This window comes from Phyllobates terribilis, unplaced genomic scaffold, assembly GCF_046119375.1.
Source record: "Phyllobates terribilis strain yellow unplaced genomic scaffold, ASM4611937v1 Scaffold_3__8_contigs__length_932513732, whole genome shotgun sequence".
In the NCBI taxonomy this organism is placed as follows: Eukaryota; Metazoa; Chordata; class Amphibia; order Anura; family Dendrobatidae; genus Phyllobates; species Phyllobates terribilis.
Window position 1 is genome coordinate 11,610,406 of NW_027362763.1, and position 18,685 is coordinate 11,629,090.

An 18,685-nucleotide genomic window follows, 5' to 3' on the forward strand; every position below is an offset into this window, starting at 1 on the left:
TGCCTGCAGGGCTCCCATACACAATGCCTGCAGGGTCCCCATATGCAATGCCTGCAGGGCCCCCCAATACACAATGCCTGCAGGGTCCCCATACACAATGCCTGCAGGGTCCCCATACACAATGCCTGCAGGGCTCCCATACACAATGCCTGCAGGGTCTCCATACACAATGCCTGCAGGGCCCCCATACACAATGCCTGCAGGGTCCCCATACACAATGCCTGCAGGGTCCCCATACACAATGCCTGCAGGGTCCCCATACACAATGCCTGCATGGTCCCCACACACAATGCCTGCAGGGTCCCCATACGAAATGCCTGCATGGCCCCCATACGCAATGCCTGCAAGGCCCCCATACACAATGCCTGCAGGGTCCCCATACACAATGCCTGCAGGGTCCCCATACACAATGCCTGCAGGGCTCCCATACACAATGCCTGCAGGGTCCCCATATGCAATGCCTGCAGGGCCCCCCAATACACAATGCCTGCAGGGTCCCCATACACAATGCCTGCAGGGTCCCCATACACAATGCCTGCAGGGCTCCCATACACAATGCCTGCAGGGTCTCCATACACAATGCCTGCAGGGCCCCCATACACAATGCCTGCAGGGTCCCCATACACAATGCCTGCAGGGTCCCCATACACAATGCCTGCAGGGCTCCCATACACAATGCCTGCAGGGTCCCCATATGCAATGCCTGCAGGGCCCCCCAATACACAATGCCTGCAGGGCTCCCATACACAATGCCTGCAGGGTCCCCATAAGCAATGCCTGCAGGGTCCCCATAAGCAATGCCTGCAGGGCTCCCATACACAATGCCTGCAGGGCTCCCATACACAATGCCTGCAGGGCTCCCATACACAATGCCTGCAGGGCTCCCATACACAATGCCTGCAGGGTCCCCATACACAATGCCTGCAGGGCCCCCATACACAATGCCTGCAGGGCTCCCATACACAATGCCTGCAGGGTCCCCATACACAATGCCTGCAGGGCCCCCATACACAATGCCTGCAGGGCTCCCATACACAATGCCTGCAGGGTCCCCATACGCAATGCCTGCAGGGTCCCCATATGCAATGCCTGCAGGGTCCCCATACGCAATGCCAGCAGGGCCCCCATACGCAATGCCTGCAGGGCTCCCATACACAATGCCTGCAGGGCCCCCATACACAATGCCTGCAGGGCTCCCATACACAATGCCTGCAGGGTCCCCATACACAATGCCTGCAGGGTCCCCATAAGCAATGCCTGCAGGGCTCCCATACACAATGCCTGCAGGGTCCCCATACACAATGCCTGCAGGGCCCCCATACACAATGCCTGCAGGGTCTCCATAAGCAATGCCTGCAGGGTCCCCATACGCAATGCCTGCAGGGCTCCCATACACAATGCCTGCAGGGTCCCCATATGCAATGCCTGCAGGGTCCCCATACACAATGCCTGCAGGGCTCCCATATGCAATGCCTGCAGGGCTCCCATACACAATGCCTGCAGGGTCCCCATATGCAATGCCTGCAGGGCCCCCCAATACACAATGCCTGCAGGGTCCCCATACACAATGCCTGCAGGGTCCCCATACACAATGCATGCAGGGTCCCCATACGAAATGCCTGCATGGCCCCCATACGCAATGCCTGCAAGGCCCCCATACACAATGCCTGCAGGGTCCCCATACACAATGCCTGCAGGGCTCCCATACACAATGCCTGCAGGGTCCCCATATGCAATGCCTGCAGGGCCCCCCAATACACAATGCCTGCAGGGTCCCCATATGCAATGCCTGCAGGGCCCCCCAATACACAATGCCTGCAGAGCTCCCATACACAATGCCTGCAGGGTCCCCATAAGCAATGCCTGCAGGGTCCCCATAAGCAATGCCTGCAGGGCTCCCATACACAATGCCTGCAGGGCTCCCATACACAATGCCTGCAGGGCTCCTATACACAATGCCTGCAGGGCTCCCATACACAATGCCTGCAGGGCTCCCATACACAATGCCTGCAGGGTCCCCATACACAATGCCTGTAGGGCCCCCATACACAATGCCTGTAGGGCTCCCATACACAATGCCTGTAGGGCTCCCATACACAATGCCTGCAGGGTCCCCATACGCAATGCCTGCAGGGTCCCCATACGCAATGCCTGCAGGGTCCCCATACACAATGCCAGCAGGGCCCCCATACACAATGCCTGCAGGGCTCCCATACACAATGCCTGCAGGGTCCCCATACACAATGCCTGCAGGGTCCCCATACACAATGCCTGCAGGGCTCCCATACACAATGCCTGCAGGGTCCCCATACACAATGCCTGCAGGGCCCCCATACACAATGCCTGCATGGTCCCCATACACAATGCCTGCATGGTCCCCATACACAATGCCTGCAGGGCTCCCATACACAATGCCTGCAGGGTCCCCATACGCAATGCCTGCAGGGCTCCCATACACAATGCCTGCAGGGTCCCCATACACAATGCCTGCAGGGTCCCCATACACAATGCCTGCAGGGTCCCCATATGCAATGCCTGCAGGTTCCCCATACACAATGCCTGCAGGGCTCCCATATGCAATGCCTGCAGGGCTCCCATACACAATGCCTGCAGGGTCCCCATATGCAATGCCTGCAGGGCCCCCCAATACACAATGCCTGCAGGGTCCCCATACACAATGCCTGCAGGGTCCCCATACACAATGCCTGCAGGGCCCCCATATGCAATGCCTGCAGGGCCCCCCAATACACAATGCCTGCAGGGTCCCCATATGCAATGCCTGCAGGGCCCCCCAATACACAATGCCTGCAGGGTCCCCATACACAATGCCTGCAGGGTCCCCATACACAATGCCTGCAGAGTCCCCATATGCAATGCCTGCAGGGCCCCCCAATACACAATGCCTGCAGGGTCCCCATATGCAATGCCTGCAGGGCCCCCCAATACACAATGCCTGCAGGGCTCCCATACACAATGCCTGCAGGGTCCCCATAAGCAATGCCTGCAGGGTCCCCATAAGCAATGCCTGCAGGGCTCCCATACACAATGCCTGCAGGGCTCCCATACACAATGCCTGCAGGGCTCCCATACACAATGCCTGCAGGGTCCCCATACACAATGCCTGCAGGGCCCCCATACACAATGCCTGCAGGGCCCCCATACACAATGCCTGCAGGGTCCCCATACACAATGCCTGCAGGGCTCCCATACACAATGCCTGCAGGGTCCCCATACGCAATGCCTGCAGGGCTCCCATACACAATGCCTGCAGGGTCCCCATATGCAATGCCTGCAGGGTCCCCATACACAATGCCTGCAGGGCTCCCATATGCAATGCCTGCAGGGCTCCCATACGCAATGCCTGCAGGGTCCCCATATGCAATGCCTGCAGGGCCCCCCAATACACAATGCCTGCAGGGTCCCCATACACAATGCCTGCAGGGCTCCCATATGCAATGCCTGCAGGGCTCCCATACACAATGCCTGCAGGGCTCCCATATGCAATGCCTGCAGGGCCCCCCAATACACAATGCCTGCAGGGTCCCCATACAGAATGCCTGCAGGGTCCCCATACACAATGCCTGCAGGGCTCCCATACACAATGCCTGCAGGGTCTCCATACACAATGCCTGCAGGGCCCCCATACACAATGCCTGCAGGGTCCCCATACACAATGCCTGCAGGGCCCCCATACACAATGCCTGCAGGGCCCCCCAATACACAATGCCTGCAGGGCCCCCCAATACACAATGCCTGCAGGGTCTCCATACACAATGCCTGCAGGGTCCCCATAAGCAATGCCTGCAGGGTCCCCATAAGCAATGCCTGCAGGGCTCCCATACACAATGCCTGCAGGGCTCCCATACACAATGCCTGCAGGGCTCCCATACACAATGCCTGCAGGGCTCCCATACACAATGCCTGCAGGGTCCCCATACACAATGCCTGCAGGGCCCCCATACACAATGCCTGCAGGGCTCCCATACACAATGCCTGCAGGGTCCCCATACACAATGCCTGCAGGGCCCCCATACACAATGCCTGCAGGGCTCCCATACACAATGCCTGCAGGGTCCCCATACGCAATGCCTGCAGGGTCCCCATATGCAATGCCTGCAGGGTCCCCATACGCAATGCCAGCAGGGCCCCCATACGCAATGCCTGCAGGGCTCCCATACACAATGCCTGCAGGGCCCCCATACACAATGCCTGCAGGGCCCCCATACACAATGCCTGCAGGGCCCCCCAATACACAATGCCTGCAGGGCTCCCATACACAATGCCTGCAGGGTCCCCATACACAATGCCTGCAGGGCCCCCATACACAATGCCTGCAGGGTCCCCATACACAATGCCTGCAGGGCCCCCATACACAATGCCTGCAGGGTCTCCATACACAATGCCTGCAGGGTCTCCATACACAATGCCTGCAGGGCCCCCATACGCAATGCCTGCAGGGTCCCCATACGCAATGCCTGCAGGGTCCCCATATGCAATGCCTGCAGGGCTCCCATACACAATGCCTGCAGGGTCTCCATACACAATGCCTGCAGGGCCCCCATACGCAATGCCTGCAGGGTCCCCATACACAATGCCTGCAGGGTCCCCATACACAATGCCTGCAGGGCCCCCATACGCAATGCCTGCAGGGTTCCCATACACAATGCCTGCAGGGCCCCCCAATACACAATGCCTGCAGGGCCCCCATACGCAATGCCTGCAGGGTCCCCATACACAATGCCTGCAGGGCCCCCCAATACACAATGCCTGCAGGGCTCCCATACACAATGCCTGCAGGGCCCCCATACACAATGCCTGCAGGGTCCCCATACACAATGCCTGCAGGGCTCCCATACACAATGCCTGCAGGGCCCCCATACACAATGCCTGCAGGGTCCCCATACACAATGCCTGCAGGGCTCCCATACACAATGCCTGCAGGGTCCCCATACACAATGCCTGCAGGGCCCCCATACACAATGCCTGCAGGGTCCCCATACACAATGCCTGCAGGGCCCCCATACACAATGCCTGCAGGGTCCCCATACACAATGCCTGCAGGGCTCCCATACACAATGCCTGCAGGGCCCCCATACACAATGCCTGCATGGTCCCCATACACAATGCCTGCAGGGCTCCCATACACAATGCCTGCAGGGTCCCCATACGCAATGCCTGCAGGGCTCCCATACACAATGCCTGCAGGGTCCCCATACACAATGCCTGCAGGGTCCCCATACACAATGCCTGCAGGGCCCCCATACACAATGCCTGCAGGGTCCCCATACACAATGCCTGCAGGGCCCACATACACAGCAGATCTGATTATGCGACATGAATCCTCCCCACCATGGCACTGACCTGTTCATGCCCGGGAGGTTGCCCCAGAAGTACCGGGCCCTGTGCGCTGCAGACACCTCCCTGGCATCGATCATCACCGGGTTTGACTGAAAGAAGAAAAATAGGAGAATGAATTATCATGAGCGACACACAGAGGCGGGGGAAGCTGCACCCCGACACTGGAGCACAACCGGACCTCCGAACACCGGCCCCTCACATCTTACCTCCAGAAAGCGGGATATGTCCCTTTTATCGCTGATGCCCATGGCCACCACGTTCTCAAACAGCCAGAAGAATGGCCGGTCATCTCCTTCCTTTGGTCGAGCTTCATGGAGCAGACGGTAAAACTCAAAGAAGAGGCGTCCTGTGCCCTCTGCGGGAAAAGCAGGAGAGGTCGTCAGAGGCGGAGGCCTCCTTTACACCCACCACCATAGACAGGTCAGAGAGGAGCCTGTGCATCGTATACAGGGGTCATATCCGTAACTAGGAAAGCAGACCACGCTCCTGACTGATCCCTGCACTGACACACTGTAACAAACCATCAGGCCAGGAGATCTCGCTCCTGACTGATCCCTGCACTGACACACTGTAACAAACCATCAGGCCAGGAGATCTCGCTCCTGACTGATCCCTGCACTGACACACTGTAACAAACCATCAGGCCAGGAGATCTCGCTCCTGACTGATCCCTGCACTGACACACTGTAACAAACCATCAGGCCAGGAGATCTCGCTCCTGACTGATCCCTGCACTGACACACTGTAACAAACCATCAGGCCAGGAGATCTCGCTCCTGACTGATCCCTGCATTGACACACTGTAACAAACCATCAGGCCAGGAGATCTCGCTCCTGACTGATCCCTGCACTGACACACTGTAACAAACCATCAGGCCAGGAGATCTCGCTCCTGACAGATCCCTGCACTGACACACTGTAACAAACCATCAGGCCAGGAGATCTAAGCTCCTGACAGATCCCTGCACTGACACACTGTAACAAACCATCAGGCCAGGAGATCTAAGCTCCTGACAGATCCCTGCACTGACACACTGTAACAAACCATCAGGCCAGGAGATCTAAGCTCCCGACAGATCCCTGCACTGACACACTGTAACAAACCATCAGGACAGGAGATCTCGCTCCTGACAGATCCCTGCACTGACACACTGTAACAAACCATCAGGACAGGAGATCTCGCTCCTGACAGATCCCTGCACTGACACACTGTAACAAACCATCAGGATAGGAGATCTCGCTCCTGACAGATCCCTGCACTGACACACTGTAACAAACCATCAGGCCAGGAGATCTCGCTCCTGACAGATCCCTGCGTTGACACACTGTAACAAACCATCAGGACAGGAGATCTCTCTCCTCACAGCATTGACACACTGTAACAAACCATCAGGACAGGAGATCTCCGCTGCTGACAGATCCCTGTACTGACACACTGTAGCAAACCATCAGGCCAGGAGATCTCCGCTGCTGACAGATCCCTGCACTGACACACTGTAACAAACCATCAGGCCAGGAGATCTAAGCTCCTGACAGATCCCTGCACTGACACACTGTAACAAACCATCAGGCCAGGAGATCTAAGCTCCTGACAGATCCCTGCACTGACACACTGTAACAAACCATCAGGCCAGGAGATCTAAGCTCCCGACAGATCCCTGCACTGACACACTGTAACAAACCATCAGGACAGGAGATCTCGCTCCTGACAGATCCCTGCACTGACACACTGTAACAAACCATCAGGACAGGAGATCTCGCTCCTGACAGATCCCTGCACTGACACACTGTAACAAACCATCAGGACAGGAGATCTCGCTCCTGACAGATCCCTGCACTAACACACTGTAACAAACCATCAGGACAGGAGATCTCGCTCCTGACAGATCCCTGCACTAACACACTGTAACAAACCATCAGGACAGGAGATCTCCGCTGCTGACAATCGTCTACAGTGACACATTGTAACAAACCATCAGGACAGGAGATCTCCGCTGCTGACAGATCCCTGCACTGACACATTGTAACAAACCATCAGGACAGGAGATCTCGCTCCTGACAGATCCCTGCACTAACACACTGTAACAAACCATCAGGACAGGAGATCTCCGCTGCTGACAATCGTCTACAGTGACACATTGTAACAAACCATCAGGACAGGAGATCTCCGCTGCTGACAGATCCCTGCACTGACACATTGTAACAAACCATCAGGACAGGAGATCTCGCTCCTGACAGATCCCTGCACTAACACACTGTAACAAACCATCAGGACAGGCGATCTCCGCTGCTGACAATCGTCTACAGTGACACATTGTAACAAACCATCAGGACAGGAGATCTCCGCTGCTGACAATCGCCTACAGTGACACATTGTAACAAACCCATTTCACACTGACTATGCAGAATGAAAAAAGATAAGATATCCTGCGGTTTCAGAACTCGCCCACTAGGGGTCAGTATGGTACAGCATCGTTATACCAGTATTACGGTCCAGCAGTACATGAGGGGCGTGAATACTTTATACTACACCCCTCCCCCATTCTACGGCCACACAGAAGCACATACCGAACAGACCTTTCCGTGCCGGGTTCACAATGGAAAGATCGTTACACGGACTTCCCCCGATCACCAGGTCAAAGGGACCCCATTCCTGAATCTGTGGCACAATGAAGAGGAGCGTTAGTGGTGGGGGGCCGCAGGATGGAGCAGCAGCACGCTGATGGTTTCCGGGGGGACTCACATGCTTGCGGGTGATGTTCCTCACATCACCGACGTACATGATCTTGCCCTGATGCCGCACCATTCCCACAGTGATGGAGTCCTCGCACACCTCAGAGGCAATGTACCGGTCTATCTGGATCCCGAGATCCTTTAGCACCAATAGACCTGGGGAAAAGAGATCCGGTGTTAGGAGATCCACTGGTGGCGCTCGGACCCGTCGGATCTCAAGATAACTAGATCACCTGTTGCAATGCCATCAAATAAGGACAACACTCGGACCGGCTTCCGCTTCTCGGCTGAAATAGGTGGATAAAGCTTTGGTGGCTCCTGGAAGACGGGAGGAAAGTGGTGGTTACTCAGCGAGCTCCCCGCTGCCGGGAGCCGAGGAACCAGGGCTCGATACTCACAAATTCTTGGTCATGGTTGTTGGCGAAGAAGAGCTGTAAACGAGTGGGCCAGTCATCTCGTCTTCGAAGCAACCCGTAAATGCCCTTGTGTCCGCACATGTAGCAGTTCCAGGGGTCTTCTTTAATAGCTGCCTGAGCTGCACCTGGTCCCACCAACAAGTCCACACACTCCACACAGAAACACCTGGAGGAGAGGAAGACCAGGGCAAAACTAGACACGAGGACCAGACGCCAGCCACGGTCCCACCAGGGCCAGACGCCAGCCACGGTCCCACCGGGGCCAGACGCCAGCCACGCTCCCACCGGGGCCAGACGCCAGCCACGCTCCCACCGGGGCCAGACGCCAGCCACGGTCCCACCGGGGCCAGACGCCAGCCACGCTCCCACCGGGGCCAGACGCCAGCCACGCTCCCACCGGGGCCAGACGCCAGCCACGGTCCCACCGGGGCCAGACGCCAGTCACGCTCCCACCGGGGCCAGACGCCAGCCACGCTCCCACAAGGGCCAGACGCCAGCCACGCTCCCACCAGGGCCAGACGCCAGCCACGCTCCCACCAGGGCCAGACGCCAGCCACGCTCCCACCAGGGCCAGACGCCAGCCACGCTCCCACCAGGGCCAGAAGCCAGCCACGCTCCCACCGGGGCCAGACGCCAGCCACGCTCCCACCGGGGCCAGACGCCAGCCACGCTCCCACCGGGGCCAGACGCCAGCCACGCTCCCACCGGGGCCAGACGCCAGCCACGCTCCCACCAGGGCCAGAAGCCAGCCACGCTCCCACCAGGGCCAGACGCCAGCCACGCTCCCACCGGGGCCAGACGCCAGCCACGCTCCCACCGGGGCCAGACGCCAGCCACGCTCCCACCGGGACCAGAAGCCAGCCACGCTCCCACCGGGGCCAGACGCCAGCCACGCTCCCACCGGGGCCAGACGCCAGCCACGCTCCCACCAGGGCCAGAAGCCAGCCACGCTCCCACCGGGGCCAGACGCCAGCCACGCTCCCACCGGGGCCAGACGCCAGCCACGCTCCCACCGGGGCCAGACGCCAGCCACGCTCCCACCAGGGCCAGACGCCAGCCACGCTCCCACCAGGGCCAGACGCCAGCCACGCTCCCACCAGGGCCAGACGCCAGCCACGCTCCCTCCAGGGCCAGACGCCAGCCACGCTCCCTCCAGGGCCAGACGCCAGCCACGCTCCCACCAGGGCCAGACGCCAGCCACGCTCCCACCAGGGCCAGACGCCAGCCACGCTCCCACCAGGGCCAGACGCCAGCCACGCTCCCACCAGGGCCAGACGCCAGCCACGCTCCCACCAGGGCCAGATGCCAGCCACACTCCCACCAGGGCCAGACACCAGCCACGCTCCCACTAGGGCCAGACGCCAGCCACGCTCCCACCAGGGCCAGACGCCAGTCACGCTCCCACCAGGGCCAGCCACGCTCCCACCAGGGCCAGCCACGCTCCCACCAGGGCCAGACGCCAGCCACGCTCCCACCAGGACCAGACGCCAGCCACGCTCCCACCAGGGCCAGACGCCAGCCACGCTCCCACCAGGGCCAGACGCCAGCCACGCTCCCACCAGGGCCAGACGCCAGCCACGCTCCCACCAGGGCCAGACGCCAGCCACGCTCCCACCAGGGCCAGAAGCCAGCCACGCTCCCACCGGGACCAGACGCTAGCCACGCTCCCACCAGGGCCAGACGCCAGCCACGCTCCCACCAGGGCCAGACGCCAGCCACGCTCCCACCAGGGCCAGACGCCAGCCACGCTCCCACCAGGGCCAGACGCCAGCCACGCTCCCACCAGGGCCAGACGCCAGCCACGCTCCCACCAGGGCCAGACGCCAGCCACGCTCCCACCAGGGCCAGACGCCAGCCACGCTCCCACCAGGGCCAGACGCCAGCCACGCTCCCACCAGGGCCAGACGCCAGCCACGCTCCCACCAGGGCCAGACGCCAGCCACGCTCCCACCAGGGCCAGACGCCAGCCACGCTCCCACCAGGGCCAGACGCCAGCCACGCTCCCACCAGGGCCAGACGCCAGCCACGCTCCCACCAGGGCCAGACGCCAGCCACGCTCCCACCAGGGCCAGACGCCAGCCACGCTCCCACCATGACCAGAGACTAAGATCAGTTTTGTAGGTCACCAGAGGTGATGTGGCACAGGACGAGCTCCGGGACTTGCCGCTCTCACCTGCAGCAGTTATTGTTGCCGCACATGAGCACCTCGCGTCCCCCGCAGCAGATGGTGCAGTAGGACTGGTATCCGTCGTCATCGTACTGGTACGCGCACTCCAAGAAGCAGTTCTGAAAAAGGAAAGGCTCTGACAGTTACCTGGGCAAAGCTCCTGCCACACACAGTGCCCCCTCCAAACTGCTCACTGTTTCCTCTGCACATCAGACATTCCTGCTTCCTTTTTACTGACTGTTTCCTCTGCACATCAGACATTCCTGCTTCCTTTTTACTGACTGTTTCCTCTGCACATCAGACATTCCTGCTTCCTTTTTACTGACTGTTTCCTCTGCACATCAGACATTCCTGCTTCCTTTTTACTGACAGTTTCTGTCCTTCCCACATTTCCTCCATGATCTTTCTGGACTTTACCTTGCAGTTTTGGCACATTCCCCCAATAAACAACGGGTGCTCCAGAGTAACGTTCAGACTGCCGCAAGAGATGCAGATATCTGGGGACAGAAACACCGCGTCAGGCACAGCCCCCCGATCAGAGGCTGGGAATCCCTACATAACAGAGGCCGGGAATCCCTACATAAAAGAGGCCGGGAATCCCTACATAACAGAGGCCGGGAACATGGAGGCCGGGAATCCCTACATAACAGAGGCCGGGAATCCCTACATAAAAGAGGCCGGGAATCCCTACATAACAGAGGCCGGGCACATGGAGGCCGGGAATCCCTACATAACAGAGGCCGGGAATCCCTACATAAAAGAGGCCGGGAATCCCTACATAACAGAGGCCGGGCACATGGAGGCCGGGAATCCCTACATAACAGAGGCCGGGAACATGGAGGCCGGGAATCCCTACATAACAGAGGCCGGGAATCCCTACATAACAGAGGCTGGGCACATGGAGGCCGGGAATCCCTACATAACAGAGGCCGGGCACATGGAGGCCGGGAATCCCTACATAACAGAGGCCGGGCACATGGAGGCCGGGAATCCCTACATAACAGAGGCCGGGAACATGGAGGCCGGGAATCCCTACATAACAGAGGCCGGGAATCCCTACATAAAAGAGGCCGGGAATCCCTACATAACAGAGGCCGGGCACATGGAGGCCGGGAATCCCTACATAACAGAGGCCGGGAACATGGAGGCCGGGAATCCCTACATAACAGAGGCCGGGAATCCCTACATAACAGAGGCCGGGAATCCCTACATAACAGAGGCTGGGCACATGGAGGCCGGGAATCCCTACATAACAGAGGCTGGGAATCCCTACATAACAGAGGCCGGGAATCCCTACATAACAGAGGCCGGGAATCCCTACATAACAGAGGCCGGGAATCCCTACATAACAGAGGCCGGGAATCCCTACATAACAGAGGCCGGGCACATGGAGGCCGGGAATCCCTACATAACAGAGGCCGGGAATCCCTACATAACAGAGGCCGGGAATCCCTACATAACAGAGGCCGGGAATCCCTACATAACAGAGGCCGGGAATCCCTACATAACACAGGCCGGGGCACATGGAGGCCGGGAATCCCTACATAACAGAGGCCGGGGCACATGGAGGCCGGGAATCCCTACATAACAGAGGCCGGGAATCCCTACATAACAGAGGCCGGGAATCCCTACATAACAGAGGCCGGGGCATGTGGAGGCCGGGAATCCCTACATAACAGAGGCCGGGGCACATGGAGGCCGGGAATCCCTACATAACAGAGGTCGGGCAAATGGAGGCCGGGAATCCCTACATAAGAGAGGCCGGGGCACATGGAAGCCGGGAATCCCTACATAACAGAGGCCGGGCACATGGAGGCCGGGAATCCCTACATAAGAGAGGCCGGGGCACATGGAGGCCGGGAATCCCTACATAACAGAGGCCGGGGCACATGGAGGCCGGGAATCCCTACATAACAGAGGCCGGGCACATGGAGGCCGGGAATCCCTACATAACAGAGGCCGGGCACATGGAGGCAGGGAATCCCTACATAACAGAGGCCGGGAATCCCTACATAACAGAGGCCGGGAATCCCTACATAACAGAGGCCGGGGCACGTGGAGGCCGGGAATCCCTACATAACAGAGGCCGGGGCACGTGGAGGCCGGGAATCCCTACATAACAGAGGCCGGGGCACATGGAGGCCGGGAATCCCTACATAACAGAGGCCGGGCACATGGAGGCCGGGAATCCCTACATAACAGAGGCCGGGAATCCCTACATAACAGAGGCCGGGCACATGGAGGCTGGGAATCTCTGCATAACAGAGGCTGGGCACATGGAGGCCGGGAATCCCTACATAACAGAGGCCGGGCACATGGAGGCCGGGTATCCCTACATAACAAAGGCTGGGCACATGGAGGCCGGGAATTCCTACATAACAGAGGCCGGGCATGTGGAGGCCGAGATTACTTCATAACAGAGGCCGGGCACGTGGAGGCCGGGAATCCCTACATAACAGAGGCCGGGCACATGGAGGCCGGGAATCCCTACATAACAGAGGCCGGGCACATGGAGGCCGGGAATCCCTACATAACAGAGGCCGGGCACATGGAGGCCGGGAATCCCTACATAACAGAGGCCGGGCACATGGAGGCCGGGAATCTCTGCATAACAGAGGCCGGGCACATGGAGGCCGGGAATCCCTACATAACAGAGGCCGGGCACATGGAGGCCGGGAATCCCTACATAACAGAGGCCGGGCACATGGAGGCCGGGAATCCCTATATAACAGAGGCCGGGCACATGGAGGCCGGGTATCCCTACATAACAGAGGCCGGGCACATGGAGGCCGAGAATCCCTACATAACAGAGGCCGGGCACATGGAGGCCGGGTATCCCTACATAACAGAGGCCGGCCACATGGAGGCCAGGAATCCCTACATAACAGAGGCCGGGAACATGGAGGCCGGGAATCCCTACATAACAGAGGCCGGGCACATGGAGGCCGGGAATCCCTACATAACAGAGGCCGGGAATCCCTACATAACAGAGGCCGGGCACATGGAGGCCGGGAATCCCTACATAACAGAGGCCGGGCACATGGAGGCCGGGAATCCCTACATAACAGAGGCCGGGCACATGGAGGCCGGGAATCTCTGCATAACAGAGGCCGGGCACATGGAGGCCGGGAATCCCTACATAACAGAGGCCGGGCACATGGAGGCCGGGAATCCCTACATAACAGAGGCCGGGCACATGGAGGCCGGGAATCCCTATATAACAGAGGCCGGGCACATGGAGGCCGGGTATCCCTACATAACAGAGGCCGGGCACATGGAGGCCGAGAATCCCTACATAACAGAGGCCGGGCACATGGAGGCCGGGTATCCCTACATAACAGAGGCCGGCCACATGGAGGCCAGGAATCCCTACATAACAGAGGCCGGGAACATGGAGGCCGGGAATCCCTACATAACAGAGGCCGGGCACATGGAGGCCGGGAATCCCTACATAACAGAGGCCGGGAATCCCTACATAACAGAGGCCGGGCACATGGAGGCCGGGAATCCCTACATAACAGAGGCCGGGACATGTGAGACATCAGAGCCCGGGGCAGAGTGATGACATCAGAGCCCGGGGCAGAGTGATGACATCATCAGTGGGTATGATGAGAGCTGATCACATGACCTCATCCAGGAGATATGTTCTTGCACTCACCCTCGATGTGGCGACACTTCTGACGCACTTCAAACACCAACCTCTCTGCAAAACACAAAGCACCGAAGAATCAGGAGAAAGGAGCAAAAGAGATGAGATCTGCTCCCGGCAGACCCTGAACAAGCAGGAGGCAGACGCTGAACCAGCAGGCAAGGGGGCCGACGCCGAACCAGCAGGCAAGGGGACAGACGCCGAACCAGCAGGCAAGGGGGCAGACGCCGAACCAGCAGGCAAGGGGACAGACGCCGAACCAGCAGGCAAGGGGACAGACGCCGAACCAGCAGGCAAGGGGACAGACGCCGAACCAGCAGGCAAGGGGACAGACGCCGAACCAGCAGGCAAGGGGGCAGACGCCGAACCAGCAGGCAAGGGGGCAGACGCCGAACCAGCAGGCAAGGGGGCAGACGCCGAACCAGCAGGCAAGGGGGCAGACGCCGAACCAGCAGGCAAGGGGGCAGACGCCGAACCAGCAGGCAAGGGGGCAGACGTCGAACCAGCAGGCAAGGGGGCAGACGCCGAACCAGCAGGCAAGGGGGCAGACGCCGAACCAGCAGGCAAGGGGGCAGACGCCGAACCAGCAGGCAAGGGGGCAGACGCCGAACCAGCAGGCAAGGGGGCAGACGCCGAACCAGCAGGCAAGGGGGAAGACGCCGAACCAGCAGGCAAGGGGGCCGACGCCGAACCAGCAGGCAAGGGGGCAGACGCCGAACCAGCAGGCAAGGGGACAGACGCCGAACCAGCAGGCAAGGGGGCAGACGCCGAACCAGCAGGCAAGGGGGCAGACGCCGAACCAGCAGGCAAGGGGGCAGACGCCGAACCAGCAGGCAAGGGGGCAGACGCCGAACCAGCAGGCAAGGGGGCAGACGCCGAACCAGCAGGCAAGGGGGCAGACGCCGAACCAGCAGGCAAGGGGGCCGACGCCGAACCAGCAGGCAAGGGGGCAGACGCCGAACCAGCAGGCAAGGGGACAGACGCCGAACCAGCAGGCAAGGGGACAGACGCCGAACCAGCAGGCAAGGGGACAGACGCCGAACCAGCAGGCAAGGGGACAGACGCCGAACCAGCAGGCAAGGGGACAGACGCCGAACCAGCAGGCAAGGGGGCCGACGCCGAACCAGCAGGCAAGGGGGCCGACGCCGAACCAGCAGGCAAGGGGGCCGACGCCGAACCAGCAGGGAAGGGGACAGACGCCGAACCAGCAGGCAAGGGGGCAGACGCCGAACCAGCAGGCAAGGGGGCAGACGCCGAACCAGCAGGCAAGGGGACAGACGCCGAACCAGCAGGCAAGGGGGCAGACGCCGAACCAGCAGGCAAGGGGACAGACGCCGAACCAGCAGGCAAGGGGACAGACGCCGAACCAGCAGGCAAGGGGACAGACGCCGAACCAGCAGGCAAGGGGGCAGACGCCGAACCAGCAGGCAAGGGGGCCGACGCCGAACCAGCAGGCAAGGGGGCCGACGCCGAACCAGCAGGCAAGGGGGCAGACGCCGAACCAGCAGGGAAAGGGGCAGACGCTGAACCAGCAGGGAAAGGGGCAGACGCTGAACCAGCAGGGAAAGGGGCAGACGCTGAACCAGCAGGGGGCATTACGGTCTGAACATTCAGTCTTCTATAGAGCGATGCTCTTCTATAGTGGAGCACCTGGCTTCTGCTGCAGTGAATTGTGGGAGCTGATCCAGCAGCCTGAGAGCTAGCAGTAAGGCAGCACGGCAGCGCTCCCATCCTACCTCGCGTCCGCTCATCGATGATTTCTTTGACCTTGGGCTTCTCTGTGCTTTTCCGGGGTTTCTTCGCAGGAGGGGGAGGGGCATAAGCAGCGGCTTCAGGCTCCACCCAGATTTCTGTGTAGACCTCTTTGTAGGGGTTGCGTTCCTCTGGAGACATAATGAAAGGGTTAACAGGATGAGCACTAGGGGGTGCACTCACATCACCCATCTCGCCTGTCTTCCAGCAGACACCCGCTGTTTCTCACCCTCCGGGGGCTCCAGACCCTTAGGCCCCGATGGCTGGAAGCCGCCCAGCGCCCACTCGATCATCTGCTTGTTCTGAATGTCTATAGACTTGGAGGAGTCGCTCTCGTCATTCTCGGGGCATGATGGGAAAGTCTTCCTGGCCCGGGTGCTGGCCACCTGCAGGGAAAGGGGCGAGGGTGAGACGGGGCGAGGGTGAGATGGGGCGAGGGTGAGAATGAGACGGGGCGAGGGTGAGAATGAGACGGGGCGAGGGTGAGACGGGGCGAGGGTGAGACGGGGCGAGGGTGAGACGGGGCGAGGGTGAGACGGGGCGAGGGTGAGACGGGGCGAGGGTGAGACAGGGGTGACCGTGGTGGCGGGGAGAGACGGGGTCGCATGCAGACAGGCAGGGTCCTATTATCATCTGCCGGTGTGGGGGGCACAGGCGGGGTCCTATCATCAGCTGCAGATGTGGGGGGCACAGGCAGGATCCTATTATCAGCTGCGGGTGTGGGAGGCACAGGCAGGGTCCTATTATCAGCTGCAGGTGTGGGGGGCACAGGCGGGGTCCTATTATCAGCTGCAGGTGTGGGGGGCACAGGCAGGGTCCTATTATCGGCTGGAGGTGTGAGGGGCACAGGCAGGGTCCTAATATCGGCTGGAGGTGTGGGGGGTACAGGCAGGGTCCTATTATCAGCTGCAGGTGTGAGGGGTACAGGCAGGGTCCTATTATTGGCTGGAGGTGTGGGGGTACAGGCAGGGTCCTATTATCAGCTGCAGGTGTGAGGGGTACAGGCAGGGTCCTATTATCGGCTGGAGGTGTGGGGGGTACAGGCAGGGTCCTATTATCACCTCCAGGTGCGGGGGCCACAGGCTAGGTCCTATTATCGGCTGCAGGTGTGAGGGGCACAGGCAGGGTCCTATTTTCAGCTGCAGGTGTGGGGGGCACAGGCGGGGTCCTATTATCGGCTGGAGGTGTGATGGGCAAAGGCAGGGTCCTATTATCAGCTGCAGGTGTGGGGGGCACAGGCGGGGTCCTATTATCAGCTGCAGGTGTGGGGGGCACAGGCAGGGTCCTATTATCAGCTGCAGGTGTGAGGGGCACAGGCAGGGTCCTATTATCAGCTGCAGGTGCGGGGGGCACAGGCAGGGTCCTATTATCAGCTGCAGGTATGGGGGGCACAGGCAGGGTCCTATTATCAGCTGCAGGTGTGAGGGGCACAGGCAGGGTCCTATTATCAGCTGCAGGTGTGGGGGGCACAGGCAGGGTCCTATTATCAGCTGCAGGTGTGGGGGGCACAGGCAGGGTCCTATTATCAGCTGCAGGTGTGGGGGCACAGGCAGGGTCCTATTATTGGCTGGAGGTGTGGGGGCACAGACGGGGTCCTATTAGGTGCAGATGTGGAGGGCACAGGCAGGGTCCTATTATCATCTCCAGGTGCGGGGGCCACAGGCAGGGTCCTATTATCGGCTGGAGGTGTGGGGGCACAGACGGGGTCCTATTAGCTGCAGATGTGGAGGGCACAGGCAGGGTCCTATTATCACCTCTAGGTGCGGGGGCCACAGGCTAGGTCCTATTATCGGCTGCAGGTGTGAGGGGCACAGGCAGGGTCCTATTTTCAGCTGCAGGTGTGGGGGGCACAGGCGGGGTCCTATTATCGGCTGGAGGTGTGATGGGCAAAGGCAGGGTCCTATTATCAGCTGCAGGTGTGGGGGGCACAGGCGGGGTCCTATTATCAGCTGCAGGTGTGGGGGGCACAGGCAGGGTCCTATTATCAGCTGCAGGTGTGAGGGGCACAGGCAGGGTCCTATTATCAGCTGCAGGTGTGGGGGGCACAGGCAGGGCCCTATTATCAGCTGCAGGTGTGGGGGGCACAGGCAGGGTCCCATTATCAGCTGCAGGTGTGAGGGGCACAGGCAGAGTCCTATTATCGGCTGGAGGTGTGGGGGGCAAAGGCGGGGTCCTATTTTCGGCTGCAGATGTGGGGGGCACAGACAGGGTCCTATTATTGGCTGCAGGTGTGGGGGGTACAGGCAGGGTCCTATTAGCAGCTCCAGGTGTGGGGGGTACAGGCAGGGTCCTATTATCGGCAGCAGATGTGGGGGGCACAGGCAGGGTCCTATTATCAGCTCCAGGTGTGGGGGGTACAGGCAGGGTCCTATTATTAGCTGCAGATGTGGGGGGCACAGGCGGGGTCCTATTATCAGCTGCAGGTGTAGGGGGCACAGGCAGGGTCCTATTATCAGCTGCAGATGTGAGGGGCACAGGCAGGGTCCTATTATCAGCTGCAGATGTGGGGGGCACAGGCAGGGTCCTATTATCAGCTGCAGGTGTAGGGGGCACAGGCAAGGTCCTATTATCGGCTAGAGGTGTGAGGCGTACAGGCGGAGTTCTATTATC

At 60.2% G+C, this 18,685-nt stretch overlaps 1 protein-coding gene across 5 annotated transcripts in view; it reads right to left on the bottom strand.

Annotated features, from left to right (window-relative positions):
- The window catches only part of DNMT3A (DNA methyltransferase 3 alpha), a 473,310-nt gene that overhangs the window by 14,876 nt on the left and 439,749 nt on the right, over positions 1-18,685 (bottom strand). For 4 of the 5 annotated variants that reach the window (XM_073673656.1, XM_073673660.1, XM_073673661.1 and 1 more), the window contains 11 exons: positions 16,305-16,461; positions 16,060-16,206; positions 14,333-14,377; positions 11,092-11,171; positions 10,681-10,793; positions 8,490-8,673; positions 8,325-8,409; positions 8,102-8,247; positions 7,927-8,017; positions 5,565-5,713; positions 5,362-5,447 (listed from right to left, as the gene is read on the bottom strand). In XM_073673656.1, the coding sequence (XP_073529757.1) occupies positions 5,362-5,447; positions 5,565-5,713; positions 7,927-8,017; positions 8,102-8,247; positions 8,325-8,409; positions 8,490-8,673; positions 10,681-10,793; positions 11,092-11,171; positions 14,333-14,377; positions 16,060-16,206; positions 16,305-16,461 (1,283 nt within the window). The remainder of the gene's footprint in view (positions 1-5,361; positions 5,448-5,564; positions 5,714-7,926; positions 8,018-8,101; positions 8,248-8,324; positions 8,410-8,489; positions 8,674-10,680; positions 10,794-11,091; positions 11,172-14,332; positions 14,378-16,059; positions 16,207-16,304; positions 16,462-18,685) is intronic. The other variant, XM_073673658.1, reaches the window with a different exon arrangement.